General features: G+C 41.0%; 1 protein-coding gene across 1 annotated transcript in view; it reads right to left on the reverse strand.

The window, feature by feature from the left end:
- Nucleotides 1-2,382: 2,382 nt before the first annotated feature.
- PHRF1 (PHD and ring finger domains 1) overlaps nucleotides 2,383-26,985 on the reverse strand; it is a 29,311-nt gene continuing 4,708 nt past the window's right edge. Inside the window, 17 exon segments of the mRNA XM_061463188.1 lie at nucleotides 2,383-3,375; nucleotides 4,561-4,689; nucleotides 5,818-6,078; nucleotides 6,607-6,758; nucleotides 7,469-10,273; nucleotides 11,119-11,279; nucleotides 12,895-13,014; nucleotides 13,732-13,919; nucleotides 14,741-14,880; nucleotides 15,244-15,478; nucleotides 16,878-17,050; nucleotides 17,560-17,657; nucleotides 20,857-20,978; nucleotides 21,929-22,012; nucleotides 22,965-23,192; nucleotides 24,638-24,762; nucleotides 25,096-25,210. Coding sequence (XP_061319172.1) covers nucleotides 3,208-3,375; nucleotides 4,561-4,689; nucleotides 5,818-6,078; nucleotides 6,607-6,758; nucleotides 7,469-10,273; nucleotides 11,119-11,279; nucleotides 12,895-13,014; nucleotides 13,732-13,919; nucleotides 14,741-14,880; nucleotides 15,244-15,478; nucleotides 16,878-17,050; nucleotides 17,560-17,657; nucleotides 20,857-20,978; nucleotides 21,929-22,012; nucleotides 22,965-23,192; nucleotides 24,638-24,762; nucleotides 25,096-25,210 — 5,304 coding nt within the window. The 3' untranslated portion in view covers nucleotides 2,383-3,207.

The raw sequence follows: 26,985 nt of genomic DNA on the forward strand, positions 1-26,985 counted from the left end.
TCTGGAGGTCAAGACAAAGATGGTGGCAGAGTAGCTCCCAAGTCAACTTCTTACAGCAGCGTCCCTGCTTTTGCTAAAGGAGATTTTGGTGTTACCACTGTTGCTGAGGAGGGAAAGGAGACTGACAAGAGGTTATGCTACTGCTGAACTACTGCATGTGCTGAATAAGTAAGATTTCTTCCCTTCAATCAGTGGCAGCACATGATCCAAGAGGGTCAACCAGAAAGAAAAACAACAAAAGCCAGAATGCAAGTACACAGTATACTAGAAAAAATGGTTTACAGAACATAGTGAAAGAAGCATTTTTAGGTATTCTCTTTAGGTATTTTAGGTATTTTACTTAGGTATTTTAGGCAGTTTCTCATTGTAATCTGCCCCTTGGGAAAGGCAATTTGATGGATTTGTTTTTAATGGTAGGCCGAGTGAAAGAACCAGTGTTCTTGTAACTTGAGGCAAAAGCACGTGCAGAAGGCAGTTTTCAGCTTCACTGCTTTTCCAGGTAACTGAACAGTCCATACACTACATGCACTTCTATCTGGCAACAGATTATAGATACGTGTCAGATATATAATATAGCTACCTCTTATGTTTATTACTAACTCAAGAGTTTAAAGCAGTGAATCAGCCTTAGGAACAGAACAGACAGACATTGTCTTCCTGGTGAACAGTGTAGTTGCTTCTATTATTTGGTCAAGCTTTGTCACATCACCTACACTCAACACAGGCAGCTTACTCCAGAACTGCTGCCCTGATGCATGCGAAGGTGTCCCACTTCAGATCACGTGCATTCATGGATAGATCACATTCTCTTATTCTTGCGCCACCAGTGCAGTAGAGTTTCTGAACTTCATTTTGTCAAGAAGTCTGTCAGCAGTGTTTGTATCCACAACCCCCCACCCATTTCCTAGGTATATACTCCAGCTACAAGTTTAGCTTTAAAGCTTCTCTCCCAACTTCTTTTGCAGTCTTAGTGAGCCTTTGCTCCAAAATCTTCTGAGAAAGCCCGAAGTTATCAATCCCTTGAAGTCCCTACAGGCTGCACTTTCATACAAGAAGCAAAATAGAGCTGAGGATGCTCAGGGCTCATCCATAAATGCTTCTGGAGGATGGTGAATGATGGGAGTCCTTTGCCAGTCCAGACAGTACTGGCATACGAGTTTGGTTTGTTTCAAAAGTCATCAGCTACTTGGAACCACAACCAAAATTACAGTATGAGACTAAAAAATCTTGTGATTGAAATAAAAGTTCACTGAAAAGCCTGGAGTGCCAACAAGGGACCAAAGGTTGTCCTGGGCTCAGCAGTAGCAGTCATTTTTCTCCTTCCTGGTAGCTGGTGCAGTGCTGTGTTTTTCACTTTCAGCCTGGGAACAATGCTGATAACATACCGATGTTTTTAGTTGTTGCTCAGTGGTGCTTACCCCAATCAAGGACTTTTCAGTCTCTCATGCTCTGCCAGAAGGCCAGATCACTGCTCAGGTCAGACTGGGTGAGCAATTATATTGTGCATCACTGCCGGTTATTGTTTACTTTTCCCCTTTCAACTTCATATTCTCCCCCCTTGTTATTTCCCTTAACATTATTATTATTGGTGGCAGCAGCAGTGATTTGTGTTATACCTTAGTTACTGGACTGTTCTTATCTCAACCCGTGGGAGTTACATTCTTTCAATTCTCCTCCCTGGGGAGTAGGGGGAGCAAGAAGGGGGGAAGTCAGTGAGCAGCTGCATGGTTCTGAGTCACAGTAACAAAGGTCTACACGTCTTGCTATCTGTGAGTTTTCCTACACTCAGCAGGGAAAAAAAAAAGAAAACCCCAAACCCGCAGTTATTTGATTTATAAAACTTATTCCAGAGAGCCTGTTTTCTTTGAAAAGAAGCAGCAAGATATCCTCAAAGTGAGCAGTTTCCAAGTGCACTCACATAACCTATGCTGCTGCCACCTGGTCCAACAGGCCACATACATTTAAGTTCTCACTGAATAGAGAACTAGTTTCCAACTTGTAAGTTACTGTTTCTTGCTTCAGCTTCCCCATTAAATGTCTTCTCCCTAACACAGATACAGAATGATGCTTTTTGTCAGGTGCAGGGGGTGTCACTATTTCAGTCATGTACACAGATCACTTAAAGACTGATTGCTCTGCAGTACCTATAGACAAGGAGTGATTTTAAAGCAAGCAAGATGAGGTCAGTATGTGTCTGCTGGACTCCTTTGCTTCTTGACAAGAAAACCAGTCCTCCTGCAGGGGAGGAGGAACAGCTACTTATCCCGTTCAATCCTCTTCTAGAAACACGGTACTCCTCATGCAAGAGCAAGTGTGGCAGTTTATACAGAGTAGCCATGGCAAGAGGCAGCTGTAAGACAAAAAAAAAAATGACACCCTCTATAGGACTAAAACCATTCAAAATAACTTTATAAATTCTGTCACATTTCTGCTTTGTACATCAGTTCAACCTCATCCCTTCAGCCTGCTACTGAAAATTCACAATGCTTGCTGTTTATTTTTCTCCTGAAAGGCATACACAAAACTAGCCATCAGTGCATTATTTACAGAAGTGCAATGCAGTCTCCCACCCCAAAACTCAACTTTTCACTAACAAGATGCTTCCAACAGAACGTAAATAAACACCACGGCTTGAGCAGTGTTTCTGAAGTCAGTTTATAAAGGTTAACTCATTTCCGCAATCCCCAAGTGACAGAGCGAGTAAAGCTTCGCTCACCATCAAACAGGGCTAAAAATACAACATTTCAAGTATTAAATCAGAAGTTTCTAAAGACAATCCGTATTTCGATAAATAAACACAAGGAAACAGTATACAGCTCTCAATATACTGTATATGAAAAGTGGTGTCCAGATTCAAACTTCTAGCAAGACAGGTACACAGCCTAAAAATGTGATCAAAGTAACCCTGAAAACTGTAGCAATCCAGGAGTCCCAAACATTAATCTCTTCTGTGTTCTCCCTGGAATTACTCTTGCTGGTCTGAGACATTTGATTGTTACTTAGTTCTACAACTGTAGGTAATCAAGAAAAAAAAAACAACAAAAAACCCAACCCCAAACCCGAGTTCATTCCCACATGGAAACAATTCAGAAGAAGGTTCCACAGATAAGTCTGATTATGATCTTGCTTCTCTGCACTTTGTTTTCAATGAGATGCAACTGCAGAGCTATTATGCTCTCTGGCATAGTGCTCGCAGCCAGAGTAACTTCAGTCCAAGCTTGTGCTGGCTGTGGCTTGCTCTAAGTTTTCCACATCCTGTGTATCATCACCATCAGATTTCTTATGTTTCCTCATATGTTTGTATTTTTCCACATACGCCTTCACCAGGTTAGCCACCTTCATAGGGTTGATCTCTCCACTTTTGCTGTGGCAGATCTACGAGGGATCAGAAAAGGCATTAGGTCAATTAGGGCAGTAATACAGCATTACAGCAGTTCAGGCAGGCAACAGACAAATGATAGAGAAGCCCTAAGCTTCCGAGGGGAATCGATTCCTGCATGGGCCCTCAAGTCTCATGGCAAAATACACAAAGCAAAAAACTTGATGAGGGTAAGAGTAGTATTTTACTTCAAGCATTCAAAATATGGCCCAGTTTATCTACTGAGCACCAACTGAATGAATGAAGCAGCATCTCTGAAAGGAGATTTATTTTTACTACAAGCTCTTCTGCCCAGCCAGTTTTACACAATCCATGGAAACCAAGGAAGTGTTGATTTTCAACTTTTCCGATGGTTTTGAGGAAGTGATGCTTAGATTAAAAGAATCTGTCAGTTTTAAGGGCTCATTTTGAGATACAGGGGAAAGAGAACAGACCCTACAGAGAACTTAACCAGTGTTCAGAAATAAGTTCACAGTGACTTCAGCAGCAATTGGTGTTGCACAGCTCTCCTACAAACCACATTTGAAGCTCATATGGGTCATGTAGAAGATGCAAAATTGCAGCCACTATCTCAGTAATTTTGATTTATGATGGAATTTCTCAGTGATAGCAGAAATGCACAGCAGCGTATCATTTAACTGCCTTGGCCACAGCAGCATTACTTGCTCTCACAAGACAACATTTACCTGCTGATCAGGTCCTTTTTAGCCACGATCTGGTCAGCACTAAGATTTGAGACAAAAGTCAACATCAGCCAAATCACAAGGCCCTCTTCCAAAGTTCAGGGACACAACACACGTTCAAGGAATTAATGCACATAGTATTTTCTCACTTTATCAAAACAGCTTGATGATACTGACCTAAGTTCTTAATGAGAGAGATCTGACCATTCTCACCCAAGGAACGTACCATTTAACATTTCAGCTCGGCCAGTTTAAGCTTAGCAATATTCCAGACCACTGAAAACACGATCTTCTAAAAAGGAACAGTCTGACAGCTCTGATCAATGGCACTACTCAGCCCCGCTAAAAAGCAACCACCGCATTACCACTGCAGAGTATGAGTCCAAAGATGTGCTACTCAGTTACAGCATTTTATTGTTGAAACTGGCAAATGCAATTTTAAGTGCGTTTATTGAATGATCTGCACAGCTCCTCCTCTCCATTTCACTGTCACCTTACCTTTTGTACTGCTTTTCGAAGAATGCTCTTGTACTCCTCCTTTGTAATCTCCCTCTTCTGGTAAAAAGGTTTAATAGCAAGTTTCACTTCTTCCACAGCCCTTTCCTGCATGTGAAGCTTCTTCATATACTGCACAGTAAAGAGAAGTTTATTAACTTGTGCTACCTTGGGAATGGTTTCTGAACTTATTTTTCTTAGAAATGCTCCAACAATGGAAATACTCATTTCACGGTTTCAATGACCCAAGTAAGAGCTAGCCTCAAATGATTTCTCTTCCTGCAAATTGCAGTCTTGAAACAAGTATTAATTCATGCTACAAGGAACCCTTGTTTTACGTAACATTTATTCTATGTCTTAGAGAATGTGCTTTAAACAAGTGACTACAGCGCCCACTTACTAATTTTGGTCTCCTCCTTCCCTTCCAATAGCTGTGAAGTAAACATATATCCATCAAGAGGCATCAGATTCTAAAAGCAGCAAGACATAGCTGAGAATATAAAGATGCAGGTAGCTCTAAAAGCATCCTGAAAACTACAGAGTTGCCTATAAATTAAGGATTACAGATGACATCAGAACATATTCCACCAAGACAAGTTCATAAAAACTGCTGCTCATAAATGGAGGTTCAGTGGGAAAAGTATCTTACTGTTTTCTGGTAGAAAGTAAAGTAGTTGGCCAAGAAAGTTTTTGGTTTTGTGTTAACATCCACTATGCTTAAGCAGATGCTCTCTACAGCAAACCCAAAACTTAGCAGCAAGTGACTACTACTGCAAAGTCTCCAAAGTATTTTACTATAGTTACACTTTCAGTGCTGATAAGTAGCAAGATACAGTCCTACCTCCCTGTAGGACTGTTTTGAGAATTCACAGTAATTTCAAAGCTGGAGGGGAAAGGAGAAAACCAGGTGTCTGAGAAAAATCTGGACATTCTGACTTCTGGAAATGTCCCTTCCAAACATTCATGCAAGAAAGTTTCTGAACTTTACTAATGTATTTTAGATGCTTTAATCCCTCTCTGTCTTATTGTGATGAAGCAGTAGAAAGTGGAATCATCAAATGGAATAAATCCCAAAAGAAATCAAAGAAAGGATTGCCTGCAACTACCGGGTTAGCAGTCAGTCACCAAAACCAACGGTGACAAGAGGTTCTCGGAAAACAGAACACAAAAGAAGCTAACACCCCCCCCCCCCCAACTTTAAAAGCTCAAACAAACAGCTCATTAATGCTATGCATTTGCCACTTGGTAGCATTCACTCACTTCCTCATTTTTTGTTTTATCCACTGGAGGTTTGGGTGCGTTGATATCTTCTTCTGCATTTCCAACAGAAGCAGCTTGGATTCCTGGTTCAGATGCAGTTGCCAGGCTGCCTGGCTCTGGAGTCAGGCTCTGTCCTGCCATGCAGACAAGCGCTGGGAGACTACCTTGCATGATAAATTGAACTGTGGGCTGGCTGACAGGGGCATAAGGGGGAAGGCTGGAGGGCAGAGGTGGAGTCAAAGGTGTATTTTGACAGTACACCTGTGAAACAGATATAATTCTGTAAATGCTTGTACTTACAAGACAGAGCATCATGAGACCATGATTTTCAGAGCACCTTTTATCCACTGAGATAAGTAATTACTAGCTTAAATCAGGGAGGCTAACATCCTAGGTCTCTGTGCACCAGGAGCTAACACCAGCCCCACTCACCTTTTACACCTTGCGGACAGCACAGTCTGATGGCAAGGACCAATGCCACCAGGCCAATTTTTACAGCCTGATCACAATTCAGGGAGAAGCTCACAGCCTCTCAAACAGCACCACCTTTTCACAAGTTACCAGTGAAAACAGAAGCTGCATGTATACTGCAGAATTAAATAAAATGTGCTTATTCAACAGTAAGGACCACCTGAGAGACTGAATGATGGCTGAGGTGTATGGGCTATATGAAATGTACCACATGCAGAGGAAGGCGAACTCTGCCATGAGAGGAGGGTGTTGCACAACGAGGGCACAGATGAGGTGGGATGCCTTCCATGACGCTTGGGTGCTGGAATAGGAACCAACCTGAGAGGAATCTAGATCAGGAAACATAGGCTCAGGAATCATATAATTGGTTGGAGGAGGCTCATTTAACTGCACCTGATTTAATGTTTGGTTCAAGTCCTCTGCTTTCCAGGCCCCTTCTTTTGCTCGCTGAAGTTTGTAAAATGGCATCCCTAGGTTCCCAAGAGAAGGAAAGGAAAACATTTGAGAACATCTAAGAATAAAATAAACAGGTCAAATATTTAAAGCCACTTATATTTTAAACAATTGAAATAAAAAGGATCTAACAACAAAGCTAGCTATAGAAGGGTTTTGTTTAGCAGTCATCAATGTTTTAAAGCTTCCAACAGAGGACTTGTCATTCTTGAGGCAATTGTTTTTTTCCTGGGTTTCTGTATAAGTAACCAATGAGAAGCACAAAAGCAATTCTGTCAGCATATGTAGCAGAGGGTCCCAAGCCAAGCTGTTTCTTGCAGCTTTGGTTTAGCAGAGCTCAGAGGAGCAAGCTACAGAGATCTGTCATGTTCCTCAGTTCCCAGAAACCTTCATAAATTCTGAAGGCAAAACCACCACTCTAGTTACCTGCAGAAAGGGTGGAACATGGGCTGCCACTTCAGAGATCTGGCTGCAATAGGCACATAGCCAAACAAGCTGCTGTTGGCTCACTGAGATGTGCTGACCGCATGACCTCTCCAATTCACTAACACAACTCACCTCATGATTTCAGCAAGTGCAAAATGCTAGCTCTTGAGACTGGAAACCACAGGAACACCTAAGCTCACATGACAGAGCTGTTACACTACAACCAGGTTTAGCTAGGAAACTTAGGGCACCGAAACCCTTCAACTTCAACTGCTGTTTGTTTTCCAAATGAGAGACTTACTTGGAGCTTTTCCAGCAGACAATGTGCCGCCTTCTTCCTCTTGAAGATTCCAGGTAACTCTTTTCACTGGTGCTTTTGATTTCAATGCAGGACCCTGAGGCACCACTTCCAATTCAGGCTTAGTGAAATTACCAGTTTTCTCATTTGACACAAGGCACTCATCTTTAAGCTCCCTCACACAATCTGTTAGTTTGCTTTTGGACGGGCTTTGAATTGGTGCAGCCTCAGCTGGAGCATGTATGATAACTTCCTTCTTTGGGGGTGGTTCCATCAGAGATGGACATAATGCAGTATTTTCTATTTTAACTGTAATCTCAAGGTTTGCATTGTTACAGCTACCAAGTACTCCTGAATCACTGCTACTCATTAATTCTGTTTCAGCAAAAGAATCCACATTGCCAACTGGAACACAAATGTTTGTGATCTCTGGCACAGGGAATGCAGTTTCATGGGTCACTTCCTGACAGATGGGCTCTACCTTTATAATTTCTTGGACCTCTCTGAGTTGAACTGGGGTCTCAGCTTGTACTTCCTCAAGTTTGACATTTGGTTGGATGGTTATGGAAAGCTCTTCTAGTACTAGCTCCTCCTTTGGCTCTTGTTTGAAGGAATGGGGTTGCTCCAGACACCTGGACACATTTTCAACTGGAGGTTTTTGATCCTTTTCTGGTGGAGGAGGAAGTGATGTCTCTTTTGATTTGTGTTTTCTCTCTTTGGAATGTGATCTTGATCGTGGTCTTTTTTCCTTTGATTTGCTGCTTTTGTGCTCCCGAGATCGAGATGTAGACCGAGACCTCCATTTTCTCCTCTCCCGAGACCTGGATCTTGATCTCTTTCTGTCCCTTGACCTCATGCTACTATCTTTATCATACCTCTCATGGCTTTTGTCTCTTCTGTGTTTCCGCCTTTTAGGCCTCTCGATGCTATTCGATCGGGAACGTTCCCTCCGTCTTGATCTTGATCGAGACCGTCTTTTCTTTTTCCTATTTTCATGAAACTCAGAAGTACTTCCAGGACTACCTGAACGTGACCTAGATTTTCTTCTTTCCCTAGACCAAGAAGTTTTTGCCTTTTTATCCTTGGTTTTATCCTTCATTTTCTTTTTCTTAGATCGTTCGTGACTGCTAGAACGGTCCGTAGAAGACCTCCTGCTCTTGGGTTTTGGTGTTTGTGTTTTGCTGCACTCTTCTCCACCTGACCAAGAGGCAGATCTGGAGCTTCGGTCCCTTGAGTGTGCCCTATCCCTAGACCCTGATTGGGATCTCCTACGCTCTTTGACAAGTGCCTTTTTCCTTTTTAACTTCTTCTTGCTTTGGGAGCTGGAATTTGAACAGGATCTGGAACGTGACCGCCTCTCTGTCTGTTCTACCTTTTGGACATTCTGTTGCTCATCATTCTTTGAGGGACTATCTGGTTCTACTTTCACATTAACGTTAGGTCTAACCAATTCTTCAGCATTAAAGAACACATTAGGGCCCTCTCTCCTTTCCCCTTTTAAACACTCTGCATTAGAAATTTGCTTAAGAGCAGACGAAGTGCAAGGACTGCTTAGAAAGTCTTCCTCATCCATACTGTCCCGCTCCTCTGTATCAGAGATCGGTTCTACAATCCTGCTTTCTGCTGTCACGTCATCATGAGACTCTGTGTTACTAGATGGTACATCAAAGTCAGCCCCGGATCCAAACACATTTTCTACCATGTAAGGGGTGAAACGACGGACAGTTTGAAACGTTTGAACTTTGGGATTTTCAATAGAAATAGTCCTGGTAATATTAGTTAGTGGAATCCCTGAGCCAAGCCTTTCAGGACTGCTGTTTGCTGAACTCGAGTCTGATCCTGTTGGCTCAAAGGGATCATATATCTCACTTTTGACCTGCTTTTTCTTAACTGAGAAAAGATGCAAAGGATTCTCTTTCTGTTGCACTTTGTCATCCACAGGGCGGAATGTGTTACAAAATCCTGGGTTAGAAAGTCTGCTAGGATGCCCTGCGTTTCCAGGAATATTGATTTTAAAACTCTCAAAAGAGCTTGGACCTTTGCTCCTTGAAGTGCCCAGCAGCAATGAACTACCATGAGTATGAGTACCTGTATTGGTACAAAAAGACAACCCACTTGTACGCGTTTGTTGGTGATATTCCTTGGCAGTTGACTTCTGAATTTCCACCTTGCTACCCTTTCCTGGCTGATTAGTGCTCTCTTTGCCAGTCAGCTGGGTTATACAGGAGCTGGGGATGTCACAGCTTTGGCTTCCTGCAGGTTCTGCCTCCACCTGCTTGCTGCTGGTTTCCTTTTTAATCTTTGGTATCCTGGGAAGCTCAAAGATGTCAATTCTCTTGGAAGGTGGTTTTAGTGGCTGCCTCACAGTTACAGCTTTTGAGGCAGAATTTAAATTACAGCTCAGGGGCTCTGAAGATAAGTTACTGGCTGCAAAGCTTTTAGAGTTTCCATTACATCTGGGCATTTCATCTAGCCTGGAGCCATGCCTGCTCAAAGCAGCTATGTTTTGAGTCTGAACAGATCTAGGTGTCATTGAATATTCTGATTTTACAGCTGCCTTTTCTGATGTGGCCTGTGCCGAGTTTGCTGCAGGCTCAATCCTGCTCAGTGAGGGTGAAGGCAATGAAAACAAGCTTGAGGAGGAGGAAGAGGAGGAAGGTCTGGTCTGAGTACTCAGCCCTGAGGAAACTGAAGGTCCAGGAGTGGAGCTGCTTGCTGTGGTCCCTGAATGCACTGTACTTGGTTGGGTGCTATGTCCTGAACTATCATCTGCTCTCGAGTCATTCGCCGATTTTCTATGAAGTGGAGCTATGACATACAAGCAAATAATTAAGCTTTTCAGTATGTAACTGAACATTTTCCCACCAACATTAAAAGAAATACTGAGCTAACTATTTTAAGTTCCATTTTAGTTTGCAGACATACCACAGTAAAGTCAGTCCAACAGTTCTTTCGGTCAGATGCTCAAGGTTTAATGCCAGACCACCTCATCTTTGAGGTAAACATTAATATTTTGGAAATAAATTGTTCTGTAGCTATCACCAGATTTGTGTTTATTATCCTGTAGTCACTGATTGATAAAAATGACTGCAACAGATGCTGTTACAGGTATTTATTTTAAGAATAAAGCTCTAAGTTTCAATTTGAAGAGATTCTTTCCAAACAATAGCATGCCAAGGGAAGCTTGGAAGTTGGAGATACTAGCACGTATTCTAGAGCTCTAATTTTGCAAAGAAACTTCATGCCAAGGTCCTCATGACTGTTCTTCAAATCAAAGTACAGTTCACTGGCATGGCAGTAACACATGACAAACACCACAAAAATTGGGTACTAAGATACCTCTGTTCTACCCAGTCCTCCATTTTTTATAATAAAGCATAAATCTGTAGTTTTCTTCTTTCAAAAGAACTACACTATCTATTAAAGCCAAAATCATCCAGTAACATCTCAGCTCTGCAAGTAAGGGACAAGTAACACTGTTTCAGAGCATACCTTAGAATCTTATTAGCTGGATTACTGCTGACAACCACTGAATCTATCCTACATATTCAAATAAAAGCATCCTTATGTTTGAAACTATGCAGCCTCTAGGACCAGGGCAGACACAGATGAAACAGAGAGGCCAATTGCACTACGAGGTGCCAAACCCTTACCTGCCGCCTTCTTCGCTGTCAGTGAACCATCTCTGTTGATGACCACATCTGAACTACTCATCATGAGAAGGCTCTGTCCAGACAGGATACTTCCCAACAAATCAGGCACAGGGGCAGCTTCTTCTTCTCGTTGTTCAGGACTCACAGCAGGGACACTGTTTCTGCATGTTTCAGAGGGGTTATATTTCCTTTACTCTTACAGCACTTGATCTATTCACACACATTACATTCAAAAGAAACCAAAATCAAGGGCATAAACATATATAAGAGTGGTGCTGATGGCATTGTGTATCAAGGTTAACTTTCCAGTGCATTTAAGATGCATTTCTGAAGCGTAAACCGCTGTTCATCACTTCAGAGATATTTCTGTCCCAGCTGCCCCTCTTACCCCTACCAAATCACAATAACAAGTGTATTCCTCAGGCTTACACCACTATCTAAAAACAACTGATGCAGTTTAAACCAGTGTTTAGCACTAGTCAGAATACACATAGGTGACTACTGGTAGGCCAGCCAAGAGCACGGCATAGGAGGAGTTACACTGAAAAACAACAGCAATGCTCCCACACACAGGACAACACAAACACATGGTGTTGGGGTGTGGCTGTTTTGTTTTGTTTTTTTTTGGTGGGATTTTGGGGGTTGTTTCGTTTGGGTTTAAAAAAAAAAAATACCCCAAAACTTCAAAAAGGACCAAGAGCCCCAACTCTCTGAAGGAGCTGCATTTCATTACTGTATGACAGCAAAGCCAAATTTCCAAACAATGTACACCAAAAACCTGTCACAAGATACAACAGAAAGGCAAATGAGAATGCTAAAAGAACTGGCTGCCCAGCCCAGGCCAGGAAACTCACTGTAAAGCAGGCAAACCAAGCCTATAGAAAAGCTGCATTTCAGCTAAACAGTTCTACCTTCTACACAATGTAGTACTCAGATAATACTATCTTAATCCTGAGAAACCAACCTTGGCCATAAGTTAGACGCATTAGAGAGCAGTCATGTAAACCTCTCACATCTTTAACCATTTAAGATGAGCTCCCCCTATTTCTCCTAGTCTTTAACTCCCTCGGCCTTGCAGTTTTCTGATTTGAGTGGTACCTGCCTCAGCCATTTTCCCCATCTCTCTTCTTCCCATCATGCTCTTGCTCCCTGTGTCCTACCCCTCTGCCCTGCATCCTTCACCCCATTCCTGAAAACCCACTGCGGCTGTCAGTGGGAGGCACCCAGCAATGCTCCCTTGCCAGCACAGCAAAGTAACTGTTAAATTGCAGGATCAAACAAATTGCTTCTCTCAGTTTTCTGAGATTTCCAACAAATGGCAGAGGAATTGGCTGAGGTGGGTATATCCTACATCTCCTCCTCTGAATATGCAACTAGATTTGTAGCCCTCTTAAATAAGCAAGAAGGTTTTTAAAGGTTAATGAGACTGAGGTTTAAAGCATACTAATGGGATTACTAAACAATCCCAATTACTTTGGGATTACTAAACAATCCCAAAACAGAAAGCAAGAAAAGTCAGGTTAGGGCAGAAATGCCAATTTGAAATTGCAGTACAATAGTTAGAGTTATTATGAAAGACAGAGCATGTGTCTTTCAACATAAAAAAAATGCTGTGGTTATTTATCCATGCATGAGCATGCACATATGCACACACACTCTTTTCAAAATACTCAAAATAAGAAAAGAGTTAAACCAGGATGATCAAACAGCTTGCCCTCTTGTTAGAGTAATTACTTAATTAAGGAAAATAAAATAAGTAACTTGCTGGATTTTTACCTGGGAAGTCCCACTGAAATAGGTCTAGCTACAGGACGGTGAGACCTCAGTGCTGACTGGGAGAGAACTCTCCTTTTGGCACTCAATGGTGAATCTGGATTTGCTGGAGCCTCTTCATTACTGTGGGCAAGATACACACACACACAAACTCTGAAACTGTCTGAATGTTTTTCATGCCAAATGGATGAAGTAGATAATACTATTACTTCAGATATGAAGTTAGAGATTGTCACCTATTATCATTAGAAAATATTTGTGCAATATATTTATTTTCTGTGGAAAACTAAATTTCACCAACAATAATTTCAGATGTCCATGCACCCTCCCCTCCACCCCACCCCCCATCCCCTAAAACCCAAAGCTTAAGAATGACACAAACTATGGTATAGTAAGATTCCTCCTGAATTTAAACCGTCTGGAAAAGTGAAGACGAGAAAAGGAGAAACGTGGAGGATTCCACAGGTCCATTTAATTCTACGTGAAGTCACTTTTTATTGTATACCAAATACACTAGCTATGTTCACTTAAAATAAATAAATAGAAACTGACCAATTAGGATTTGACTCCTTTAAATTCTAGCCTTTGAATAACCCCACAGATCTTGTTAAAGGTTTTCAAGAGGATTATTATTTCGGCAAACCTCTTTAAAGGCAGCTGATTCTTTAAAAGCTCAGAAACTCAGCCAAGAAGAAAAGAACAGGACAACATGTTGCTATGAGCTGTGTATCCAAAGCTGTCTTCAGATGCAAGATCTACACTCTGCAGAAAGTCATGTGTACAAACAACCCAACACTTGTGAAATATTAGGTCCCCAACCATAATCCAGAGGTATCTTACCTTTCATAAGGATCCAGTTCGTATGGATCCCCAAACACAGATAGAGAAGCTGCACCGATATCTGCTCTCATCAGGCCAAGTGAGGGCTCTGCTGGTTTGGACATGGAAGGAAGTGAGGCCCCACGCACAGGTTTACTAAGACCAAGAGTTCTTGCAATACGGGAGCGAGTAGTAACCTCAGTTTTCACCTGCACAGATAAAAAGATCAGGTTATTTGCATGCTCAAGCAGGTATGTACCCTGTTATTAAAGACCCAGATTCTTCACTTAAGGCAAATACAGTCATCAGGTTACTACCGTTGGCAGCAGCAGCAGTGTGCATTTACTGTCTATATTTGTTTTAAAGCATTTATGAAACTTCTAACTATGGCCTGTATGTCACTTCAAACAGAGACTGCACGTCTCTGTTTAAGTGACCAGGTAAGCTGCTAAAAGATCTTTAATAATGTAATTCAAAATTGTTAACTCCTTATTAAAAACTGGAGGGACAATTCTGGCTGTAGGATGTAAACTCTAGTTAAAGTAGCTGAGGACAAAAGCGAAGCTGGTGCAGAGCATTCAGTATAGTTCATGCAAGAACATTATCCACAACTGAAAGAGATTTTGAAAGCCCTTACAGTCAATTAACTGGGTTTGCAACAACACAAACATCCACAGCCTATTGAAAAGAAGAGGTGGTGGCAATGCTAATTTAGCTTGCATCAGTACCAAGTAAACACTACAGCTGAATGGCAAGGCATAATACAAAGCCTGCAGGATGCGCTTTTACAGTGTGATCCTTGCAGTACAGGTAACAGGATTTGTCAGCAAACTCAGCAGGCCTGCCTGAAGTTGCAATTCACTTCCATGTACAGCATCTTTCTCCAGCACACTGGACACATCCTGCACATACTCCCCACCAGTTAGCAGCTACCATTACAAACCAATTATTTTTTTCCACTGAATCCCCCATTATAGTGTTTTTACAGATAGTTGAAAAATGGCAGATGCTGACATTGGCAGAAACTCACACGTGATCTTACTCTCATCTTTTTCCCCCTTCTCTTCTTTATGGGAATCTTGCGTCTCTTCAGCTGTGCCCCTGAACTCTTCTTCCCAGCAGAAGATTTTGTCTGAGTTCTTTTTTTGCCTCTTACTCTCTTCCTCCTACCTGATGGGACAAAAGACAACCAAGTACCTGGCTAAGTGCTGGCACTGCATTTTTACCCTGTATTCCTCTTTTCACCTTCCCATGGCATTCAAAGCAGCACACAGAGTCCTACAGTGTGTTGCAATAGTTTAAAACAGCAGACCAGAAAAAGTGAAATTATTACGATTTACCCAAAAGCAACCATCAAGACACTTCTGGGAAGACGCGGGATGAGAAAGAAGAAAATACATGTGGTATACGTCTGTAGCTGCAGAGGTCTGGCAGTATACAGCTCATCTAGAGTATTTTGTGTGATTCAAGCTCATCTACCCAAAGATTTTATTACTGCAGATGGGAATCCCAGAAGGTGTCCAATGCCCTTACCTGTTTTTCTTTTCTGCCTAGTAGAGGTTGGTGTAGGAGCCGGTGCAGGAGCTGATGCAGGAGCCGGTGCAGGAGCCAGTAAAGGAATCAGTGTAGAGAATGGTGCAGGGAGTGGATCAGGAACCGGTGGAGGGAGCGGTGTAACAGGACGCTCATACATGGCTGTGTTTATGCCCGAAATAACTGCTTCAATTGTTTCATCCAGAAGAGAGGGCATGAGGTATGCTGGCACGTTCTGCGCGGGGGATTGGAAGTTATATGATACAGGTATTTAAAGGTCAGCAACAAGTTAGTCATAAAAGCATTCAATGAAAAAAAAATAAAAAAAGGATTTGAGATTCAAATGAGAAGCACTTTTGCCACCAAGCTGCCAGTTAAGCAATTATGTCACCTTTCTCACCTATTGACTACAATATTACAGACAACACGGGCTCAGATTTAAACAGGGGCAATTTAGGTTAAATATAAGAAAGAAATTCTTTACTCTGAGAGTAGTAAGGCACTGGAACCGCCCAAGGAGGTTGTGAATGCTCCATCCCTGGCAGTGTTCAAGGCCAGGTTGAACAGAGCCTTGAGCAATCTGGTCTAGCGGGAGGTGTCACTGCCCATGGAAGGGGAGCTGAAACTAGATGATCTTAAGGTCCTCTCCAACCTGAATCATTCTAGGATACTGTGACTGTTTTCTAGCATGAATTTTCTACAATTTTCCTTAAGTCAGATCCTACTCTTCCTTTCAAAAGTTGTAGAGTTTCACATGTTTCTACCAAATTCAATAGCAGCATGAATAAAGAACCAATCAACACTACTAGTCACATGAAGGTTATTTACAGGCTCTGCTTCCACACTAAATCATCATGTGCTCCTCTGCAATTTAAAGCCTTTTATATTTATGCAAGTGATGAGTAGAGTGCTTTGGCTAAAGACAGAGGGCACAGCAGGCTGGAGATCCCAAAGTTTGAAACTGCTTGTAGTATACTAGTTACCTAAAGGACTGTAATTATCCCTGCCAAAAGAAACATCCAGAAACAGCTGCAGAAATTTTCAGTGAAATCAAGTAGTAAAGGATTTGAGGGACCTTGGGTAATTGGGATAATTTCTTGCATATATTCTCTGGAGCCTATTAATGTGGTTGAACTCACACTGTGACACCACTGAGGACACTAACATCTGGGCTTTTTCTCTTCAGTAACAGGCTGATTTTCACAAACACAGAAACCTTAAAAACACTGACATTTTTTTCTTCAGTTTGGCTAGTGATGGTCAACAGGTTCTACTGCTACGGGAAAGGGGGCAGGACAACAAACAAGCCAATGCACAGAAGTCAAATAAACATGCCCTGTCTCCACAAAAGCAAACATGTTAAAAGAACCCAGAAGTGGTGCACAAACTGTGCATAACAGCCACTGGGAATAAAAATACAATTTTGCTCACACCCGAGGTGATAAAAATGCAGATTAAGAGGAAGCTACTGCAGATTTTAAAATAAAGAGTTCTGGTCATGTGCTGCACTCAACTTGCACATGTTCTACATTTCAGTTTAAAAGAACTCTGCAACTACTATCTATTGTGCTTTGCACAACACAGACAGCTGAGCTACTTACGAGGGGACTCATTTCAAGGTTCTTCCAGAATACCTGAATTTGCTGGGCCGTTGTTATCCGGTTTCTGTTCACTGTTGCCCTAACTCGTTCACTCTGCCGAGTTCTAGCGATAGCTCGGGTTCGGGCCTGGGGGCGTAGCCTGCTCGTGGTAGGAGTAACATCAGCCATGATGGCAGCAACCTCGTCATCACTGACATGATCTGTGTCTTGAAAGAAAAGATGCCATGTCACTTGTCTTTCAAGAATCAAGCAGTATTCCTTTTCTTAAACCAGTCACCTCCAAAGGCAGCCATTATCCTCTCAAAGGGAAACGAGCACAGACACCGCTGCTTAAGACTGTTGCAGAGAGAGAAAGACAATTTTCTAGGTGACAGAAATTGCTGCTACTTTGGCAATCTGAGGTGAGGATACTAACAAAGTCTTTCCAATGTAATACAATGCAGTTGCACTAAGGTGCTGGGGTTGCCTCATGAAGGTTAAAGAATGCATACGCTTCACAGATTGTAACCGCAAATGAAAATTTCAATAAACAAGATCCTCTTATCAGTCAAGAGTTCAAGTCAACTTTTGAACCTAAACAGAGAATACCTATCAAAACAATTATTTAAAACAGATAAACCCACAGGTTAAACACGTCTTCAAAACAGTACATGCTTCAACTCATCTAACTTGGGACAAAAATATTTACTTTGACCGGATATCACAAAACCCTTACCTGCAGCAGCACTGACACCCATGGGGGCACAGGCTGGACAGAACCATTCATCTACAGGAATTTCACTCAGAGGTGGATTAAGGCATTCCATGTGATACCTCAAGGGGGGGAAAAAAACAACACAAAAGTAAAATAAAAATCAGAGAATGTGCTCCTTTCCAAGGGAAGAGAGCCTTTTACTTCTATCCACACACTGCATAAGGCAGCCATATTTTCTGAAGTTTGAAACTATGGTCTACCCATCTGCTTCTACCAACCTCCAGAGAAACGATGCTACCGTTAGTTATATAAATATCTTCAATTCTGGGTGATATTTTGATCAATAAAGCTCAGAAAAGTGAGCATATTTCCCCTCGCTGTTTGGTGTATCGCTTGCCATTTGAACCCAAGCTGCAAGAAACGTGCAGAGACAAAACTGACGGTGACAAAGAGAAAGGAGACATGTATTAAGGTGCTGGGGAGACAGAAAATCAGGAAACAACATCAGCTCCTGCAAACCAACATAGCATTAACCTCACTGGTACCTATGAACATTTTATTTTGCATGACTAGACACAGGTCAAGTGCAAAGCCTTGTTACATTGAATAAATGCACTGTATCACACATACACCTGGCATAATGAAGACAACTGGTGATAAGGACGTCTGTGTAACTGCACAAGCCAGGTTGTAGAGCTTTAGTCAGACACTGGCTTCATACAGCTGCTTGCAGGACTGAAGACTAACCACACTGACTTCCAAACACCACCTGAGATATGTGCTTGTCCTTATCACACCTCAAAGGGAAAGAAGATGGTATGATGCTCCCTGAGGCAGGCCTTTTGCAGTGTTTTCTACCCAAAAAGCTAAGCAGCTAGACTAACAGTCTCACCAACCACTTACAGAGAAGCTACCTACGAAAGCCTCTCAACATTACCTGACTTCAGTGCTGTAATTTGTTTTCAGCAATCAAAGCCTAGCCAAAGCATTATGTATTAGTAGCACAGAAGTTTTAAAACAACTCATGTTCCTGCTAAAAAGAATTAAAACAGATTCTTCAAGTCAATGAGATGAAAACCAAGTGCTCAGACCAAGTTCCCAAGGCAAGGAACACAGAGACCACAGCCTTAAGTAAGAGTTTCAGCTTCAAATTAGCCATCTTTTCTGTGACCAACTTTTTTTTTTCTAAAAAAGGAAACCCTACTGTTATTTCTGATGTAGTACAGTATTTAACGCCGATATGAGGAAAAAACAGTAAAGCTCTCCATTTCACATGCCAAAATCCACTGTCTGATAATATATCCCAGTGCTGGCCACAGAGTAAAGAAAGGGAAGGAACATCCATCTGACACTCTAATACAATCTTACAGCAATACAAAAGAAAAACCCACACAGAGACTACAGCTGTTAACCTACTTTCCAACCAGCACCCCAACTTCAGATTGTCTTCCAAACCTGTTCCCAACCGTGTTGTGACAAAATTGAGTTTATGTTATACTAAAATAGATTGTCAATATAAAAAATGGAGTATCATGTTCTTCTCACACGAAGATATGCAGATTAGGTTTTATACTCTTTCAGAGACTTGAAATGAGGTTGAAAAATTATGTTTGCAAAGATCATTACTTTAAAATTAGGGTAGTAAAGTATTTTCCTTCTCTGGGCAAAGAAAGTTTCTTCTCCAACTGCCAGCTACCAGAAATTACATCATTTCTCCACAGTAGTGTTTTGACAAGGAATATTGTTAGATTCAGGCCAAAGTCATAATAAAGATGCTTGCAGAAACAACTTAATCATGTACTTTTCAAATGACCTCTGGGAGTTCTGACGTTACATTATGGCCCACTTGACAAGCAAGGACTTTCAGCCCTAAAACTCTGGACACTGGAGAACCTATTGCAACAGCTATCTAGAGTTCTGTGCACAGCAAAGGAACCCCATCACACAGAAAATCATCCTAACAAAACTCAGTGCCAGATCTTATGGAAGGATAAGGTGATACTTGTTTGTTGGTTGTTTTGTTCAGTTTTGGTTTTTTTTTTGGTTGGTTTAAAAAAAAAAAAAAAAACAAACTAAAAAAACCAACACTCGAAGTAAACTGATTTTACTCACACTCATTCCCTCAGGTTCATTTACTTGTGCTCGTGAACTCAACCATTTGGAAGCACAAAAACTGTGTAACTAAGTGGTCTGGCCAGGATTATTTGTGGCGGCAAGTGACACTGGCTATCAAATCCTCAAAACGTCTCTTGGGCTCTGTGACTGGCAATGAAGTCCAATGGATTTCAAACTTTTCCTGTACCTTTAAGTTATGAACGGATGCTTCCAGGAAGGAACAGGGAAACTACTGTATCTGAAGCAATAGCCTGGGTTGAAATAAGGCTTATGAATGTCCAGAAAGACATGACTTCAGATAAGACCTATGAAACACTGGTTTTGGTTAAGTATTTTAAATTCAATGTTCTCATGACATGCCTAACAATATTTAGCATTCCTGATTTTGCCTCTTCTCCCAAAGGTGAAGCAGAGTATATGGACTCTAAGGAATACAAGGACAGAACTAGACTTACCAAATGTCTAGTTAGTTTGATACAAGTATTTTTTTAAAATTACTCTGGGTTCCTTGCAAGCAAGTATCTTTCTTTGCTCAATGGGTAATTTTTGACATCATGAAACTGACAATGCTGCAATCGTGATTAAACAGTATAAGACCTTGATATTCTAGCAGAAGACTGTAGGCCTGAAGTTGCATTAAAGTATCTTGATGCTTCTACTTAAATATTTATTTTACTTATCAAGGAGGGGAAAAAAACATGTTTGTCAGAGACAGAAGGAAGCAAGAGTAAAGATGTCATTTAATAACTATGGCTATAAACAAAAGACCTCAAAATTTCATGACACTGTGAATCTTAAGCACTTCTACTGCACAGTGCTAGAGCCCAATCAGCTGGAATGAATCATGCACCCTTTCAAAAAGGCATAAAGGATACATGTTTTTACCCTCCAGGCACCCAGATTTTTGTGTTCATCCATGCAACATCTTCATCACTTGAAGGTATGGTCACCTGTTTCAGTGGCCTGATGTGTGCAGGACTCTCCTCCACACATATGCTGCTGGACGACCAGAAAAGGATCCATCATATCATGAGGATTTTTGCACTATAAGCATATGGATACAAGTCAGGCCACATGAAGAGCTTCGAGAAACCAGCAAGGGACAGCCTACATCCCAGACAGTACCTGTAGACCAAACACCAGCCAGCCCTGCAGTGCCATCTGCAATCATGCAGGTGCTACATTCGTTTCAACTTTTCTTACCCTGCATCACAGCCATCACACAGCAGCAGGCGATCTTCGCGGTCACTTCTGCCACACACCTCACAGAAGGTTGGGTCATCCTCTCCATAATTACCCTGAATAACTGTGTTCTCAACAGGAATCTAAATAAAAGAGGGATTCACATTTTATGCAGAATGTACAACTTTTTAAATAGTCACATTATTGGTACCTGCAGCAAAATCTAAAAGTGAATGAACCAAAATGGCTGGTACGTACTTGAACTTTCATTTAGTTCATTCAGCCTACGTAGGACACAATCAAATGCTTGAAAACATCTATCTGAACTTGTTTACTGTCAGACACCAACTGCATTTCAAGAACAGGCAAAAAACAAAGTTCCTGATATCAAAAGTAGCCAAACTAAAAACAAGACGAAAGACAGCAAGCTTAGCTTTTTTCCTCTTTAAACGTATGATTTAAATATTAATTTGCACCTCTGTTAAAACACAATAATAAACCACCACTTCATGAAAAGAGCAAAAAGCTCATAAATGTCCCTTGAAAACCAACATGTTTCTGATACTAAGAGCATTAACGACCCTGCAATATTCATTTGTGAGAGACTATTAGCACACTCAACCTGTGCCTTTAAGAGCTCTCCTATTGCCTTCTGTCTCTTTCCCCTTACAAGCCCAAATGATACACAGTATAGCTGGCAGCAAGACATAAGAAAAAGATCATGCATAACCTTAATTATTCCTATTCATATTACAGCAGCACTTGCAGTATAGAGGGCATTTTCCCCAGAGACAGGATTATCAACGTGTAACAGCTTAGAGTCAAATGTCCATTATGCAAAAGAGGCAGCTATGAGAACCACCCTTTCTGTTATCAGACATGATGCCACACTTCAATCCACAAGCAGCACTGCAGAAAACGTGTTTAGGGAAGAAGAAAAATTGTAACAGCTCCTTAAAAGGCAATCTCAAAATAGGAAAGAAATAAAATACATCCAGGTAGCAAATATCAGATAAACATGCTAGAAATTTAAACCTTTAAATAGATATTTCATAGCAACTGACTTTGTTGTTTGCTACAGCAGAAAGCTTACCTTTTTTAAGATTTCACCACCAAAATGTGCCCGAATGTTAATGTTCATAAAGAGGATTCGATCCACTGGACAGGAGTTTGCATTCTAGAAAGATTAAAAAAACCAAATCCCTATACAGTTAATAAGCACATCTCTTGATTCAATTTTTAAAAGGACATCTTCAATTATTAATGCAATAAACATTAATGTAGTACTCATTTTAACAGCTACTGGGCTTGACATTTTAAGTACTTAAATCCAACTTATCTGTTTTACAATCAACCCATTGCATCAGAGAAAACATGCATTTTCAGAAAAGCATTTATAATACCAAAGTCATTTAATTATTATTCAATTGCCAGAGTAACACTGAAGTTCTTCTAGATATTGCCTAGAAATACTGCTCATGTAATTAGGGCATTTTCTTTCTTTTGGACAAATGAGCAAGTGGGAACGGCTTACAAATATACTCATTAACAGTGACTTTTTTGTTTATTTAGGTAATTAATTTCCACTGGTACTGGTGTGTGCACAGGAAATTTTGTTGTAAATCTCACACTGGTTCATGATTACAGGAATTACACAGTTAGGTTGCAAGGAACTATAGGTGACAACTGAATTCAGAGCAAACTGCTGATTTAGTATTCTATTACGTCTTTCCTATGTTTAAATATTCACTGTCGCAACAGACCCCCCCCAATCCAAGAGTCAAACCAAAGAATTCAACAAGAGATACACAGAGAAATACACAGAAAAAAAAGTATTACTTATGTTTTGACTTGAAAAAATAATTTTACTTGGCCTAGAAACACACTTGCTTATGACATTACAGCTTTCAGAAAAGCCAACAGATCAGTATGGGTACAAAACTGATCCACACTTCACAAACATGAAACCTGCCAAACGGAGCAGTAACCCAAGTCTGTGTAAAGAAGTTTAAGAAAGCAAATATAAATATTACAGTGTTTTGTTCTCATTACAGCAAAACAGCATGATCAGAGGGGAAAGAGAAGAGCACACTGGAAGGCCACAGGACGTCAGGGACAAAACAGCTCACCTTAGACCACTCCACAATACAGTCCAAGCAGAAGTAATGGGAACAGCTCTCAGGAGTCCCAACAACCTGATCCCTAAACGTGTTGAGGCAAATGGGGCAGTGTTCACCATCCTCATCAGAAGAAACGCTTGCTCCATTTATGCGTGGCTCTGCTTTCAGAGCATCGGTTGTTCCCTCCGCACTGGCTGCAGTTTCTTCCTCCTCTTCCTCTTCATCATCATCATCATCCTCAACTTCACAATCTTAAAAAGTTAGAGATGAGAAACAGCTCTCGTTGCTGCAGGGCTTCAGCAGCGAGGGCAGAGGGGGTAGGCAGGTACCAGTTCACAGAAAATTCCAAGTAAGCTTATTTTATAGGGCTACAAAGACAAAGCACAGCTTCCCAAGTTTGAGGCAATAATGTTTGTTGTTTTCTTTTTTCCTAAATACCTTCACTAAAAAGCAATGGATTACTCTGGTGGAAAATAAAGCCTGATAACATGACTAGTCTTGCAAGAGATTAGAAGGACATAGAAGGACAGACGGCAGAAAAACAGGAGAGTAGGATATGTCAGGCTACCACTAAACACTAAAAAAATAAAAGTAATAAAGTTATCATATATGCAATTTTTGGTTGTTTTTTTTTTTTTTTAAATGCACTCCACAGGAGAAGCAGCAGCAATACACTCATCTGCAGAAAAACAGATTTGAGATTTCACCAGTAAATCAAGAGATCTGGGGGCCTAGGTGGAGACTGCTTAAAGAAACCTGGGTTTGAATACAGTTAATTTTAAGCACTCAGCATACATTGCCGAAAGGTGTTCATACTTTCAGTGCAAAATACAGATATGTCTGTTAGTCGTTCCCTAAAACCCATGAATTTATTCGACATTTTCAAGAAACAGTGAAGTTACCTAAAAACAAACAAACAAACTTTCTTTTTTGAGGGGTGCAGATTTTATCTTTTTTGTCTTTTGTCTTCTCCTGTTTGGACATAGCAGAAAATACTCTAAATGAAGGATTAATAAAGCTTTTTGGCACCTGGCATCCAGTTTTTAGTCTGTGTTCAAATCAGTATAACTAGGAACTTGGAAAACTGTGCTCTTGCCTTCCCATCAAGCTTTAAGACGTGATAAAAAACTATTTTTGTCTATTCAAATAATAATTTGAGTGCAGCAGTCCCAGAAGTATATCATCTAGAAAGTACATTTTCAGTAAAACTAACAAATCCAGGTAACATCTACACCCCTTTTTCAAAAAAAACTTAGTCAAGTCTTCTTCCGCCCTCCCTAGGCTTAAAGCAAAACCAGTTTATTTCCAAAACTCCCCATCATAACATTCACTTTAAAGCCCCATGCCAAAGCAAACAAACCTGCTTTTCATAAGTGAAAAAACAGCATCAGCCATTGCTGCAATTCTGGCTTTTTTTTTTTTTTCTACTCCTGCTGGGACAGAGTTCACGCCTACTGACTATAACTACATCGCTTTGGCTAGAAGATAGTCTTCAAATAGAAAAATGCTTTAAGAATTTAGAAACTGGGGAATATTACTTGTTTACTACTGCAGGCTTTAAGCATCAGCCTGACACAGCAGCATCTGCAGATTTATATTTAATGGTTAATTTTTGGAGGAAAAGTTTTCCTACCACTCCTCCTCCAGTTATTAAAAAAAAAAGGCTGTTAATGTGCATTAACAGACCCACCTTCTAGTTCTTCATCTTCACTTTCTTCCTTGTCCTCCTCGCCTCCCTCTTCCTCAGGGTCATCTTCTTCACTTCCAGTATCATCTTCTGAATCATCGCTATTTCCACCATTGCTTTCTTAAAAAGAAAAGAGAAGAAGAGAGGAAATACCTATTTGATGCAGACAGACAGACAGAACAGTGAAGGTCACACCAGAACTCCTGCTCAGGATTTTATATATGAAGTGAAACCCCAATTTTCTGACTAGTATCAAGGCTGACTGTTCTGAGGAACTCAAGGGAAGCATGCCAACAGTTTGAGATACAGAATTTAGGAAGCAAATCAAAACAATTCTCAAGGAAAAATAAATAAATGGTCACTAATATATCTTTATTTCTCTTTGGAGCTTAAGCCAAATAGGTTCTCCAACCTAAAACTAGAAATGTGCACATGTAGAGAGGCTGCATTTACCTGTTTCACTGAGGAGTGCAAGACTCTGTCTTTTGCTCTTGCCCAGTGCAGCATTCTTGTTTATCAGTTCATCCTGGCTGTCATCATCCATGGCAGGACATTGGAAACTGGCTCTCTGCAAGAAGGCAGACTTCAGTGAGGCAGTGCATCACCTACACAAGCAGAGCAGGCATCAGCCCAGCAAAGAGCACCCAATGCATCTGCAGAGACGTGAATGGTAGAGGGGACACTGCTCTACAGCAAAGGCTCCTCACACCACTGATCAGTTTTCCCAGTTTCAAGTTGCTACCAGTAAGCATTTATCATTACATGAAGTTTCACACCCCTACTGAGATAGAAGAAGCTACCTGCTTATGAAATTCAGGTACAAGATTCAGCTTTATCTTGGGCTCCTGGAATAGAATAGAAATAGGAATAGAAAACCTGCAAACACCAAAACCATCTATCCTGTGGACTACCAACAAAACACAGAACTAAGAGGGATCAGAGGCCCTAACAAGATGACAACATGTGTGTCAAATCAAAATACTGACTTACCCTATTGAAAAGAAACAAAAAGAACTATGTTCAGCTCAGGGGCCCCCACCATAAGGAGGACTTGGACCTGTTGGTTCATGTCCAGAGGAGGCCAAAAAAATGATTTGGGGGCTGAAGCACCACTTCTATGGAGACAGGCTGAAAAAGCTGGGGTTGTACAGCCTGGAGAATTCTCCAGGAAGACCACAGAGCAGCCTTACAGTACCTAAAGGGGCTGACAAGAAAGCTGGAGAAGGACTTGTGACATGGGCCTGCAGGAAAAGGACAAGGGGGAATGGTTTTAAACTGACAGAGGGTAGACTTAGATTAGGAAGGAGTTCTTCCCTGTGAGGGTGGTGAGACACTGGCACAGGTTGCCCAGAGAAACTGTGGCTGCCCCATCCCTGGCAGTGTTCAAGGCCAGACTGGATGAGGCTTTGAGCAACCTGGTCTAGTGGAAGGTGTCCCTGCCCATGGCAGGGGGGTTGGAACTGGATGATTTTTAAGGTCCCTTCCAACCCAAAACATTCTATGATTCTATGAAAGATTACATATTTTAGATCTTTTTTTTTAAAAGGGCCTTTTCACAGCTGTCATGAAACAGAGAAGTCTCAGATCTCACAACCATCATCCCACAGAACGGAAAAGACTTGATTTGGTGCATATTAATGCAATCACATTAATTGCTGTGCATTAGCAGACTGGCAATAAAACTGACAAATACTGAGAGATGCTTCATGATCTAAATTCATGATGACAATTAAACCAGAGCTTTTAATACATAACACTACAAAGTGTTCAAACAGACAGATCCCTGCAAGCTTCTATAAGCAAGTAATGGAAAAAATATAACTAGCTGACACTTACAAAGTTAGATGTCAGATCTCAATACAAGAAAAAAACAACCCTGGATTCTCCAACAAGCACAGCACAGAAGTTTCAATCAGGTGTTCTTCTCGCTCAACATTACACATCTTGCATATTAAGAGAACTTTGGAACAAAATCTTATGTTTTATTCAAGTGCTCTTGATCTGTATCTTTACTTGCATACTCCCTTTTTGAGCCACGTAGCACAGCTCTACTTAAGAGCCTTAAAAATGCAGACTTCGCTACACCAGACTGAACTGCAAATGGAGTCTTTGATGCTCAGAGAAAAAAAAAAATAAAAAGCTAAAAAGAAAAAAAAAGATCTAACTTCAACACAAAAAACTTCCTGGTAAAGATTTCTTGTAACTTCAGGAAAAATCTTGCCTAAGAGGCTTAAACTTTTAGCTGAATTTGTGACTGTTAATACGAGTGTGCTTAAAAACAGTTTATGCTGGCTGAAAACACGCAGACTCATCAAAAGCCAGGGACTCCATGATGTAACTTAA

The sequence above is a fragment of the Pezoporus flaviventris genome, unplaced genomic scaffold, assembly GCF_033815535.1.
Source record: "Pezoporus flaviventris isolate CSIRO_AGI_PZ_B2104156 unplaced genomic scaffold, CSIRO_AGI_Pfla_v1 ptg000036l, whole genome shotgun sequence".
Taxonomy (NCBI): Eukaryota; Metazoa; Chordata; class Aves; order Psittaciformes; family Psittacidae; genus Pezoporus; species Pezoporus flaviventris.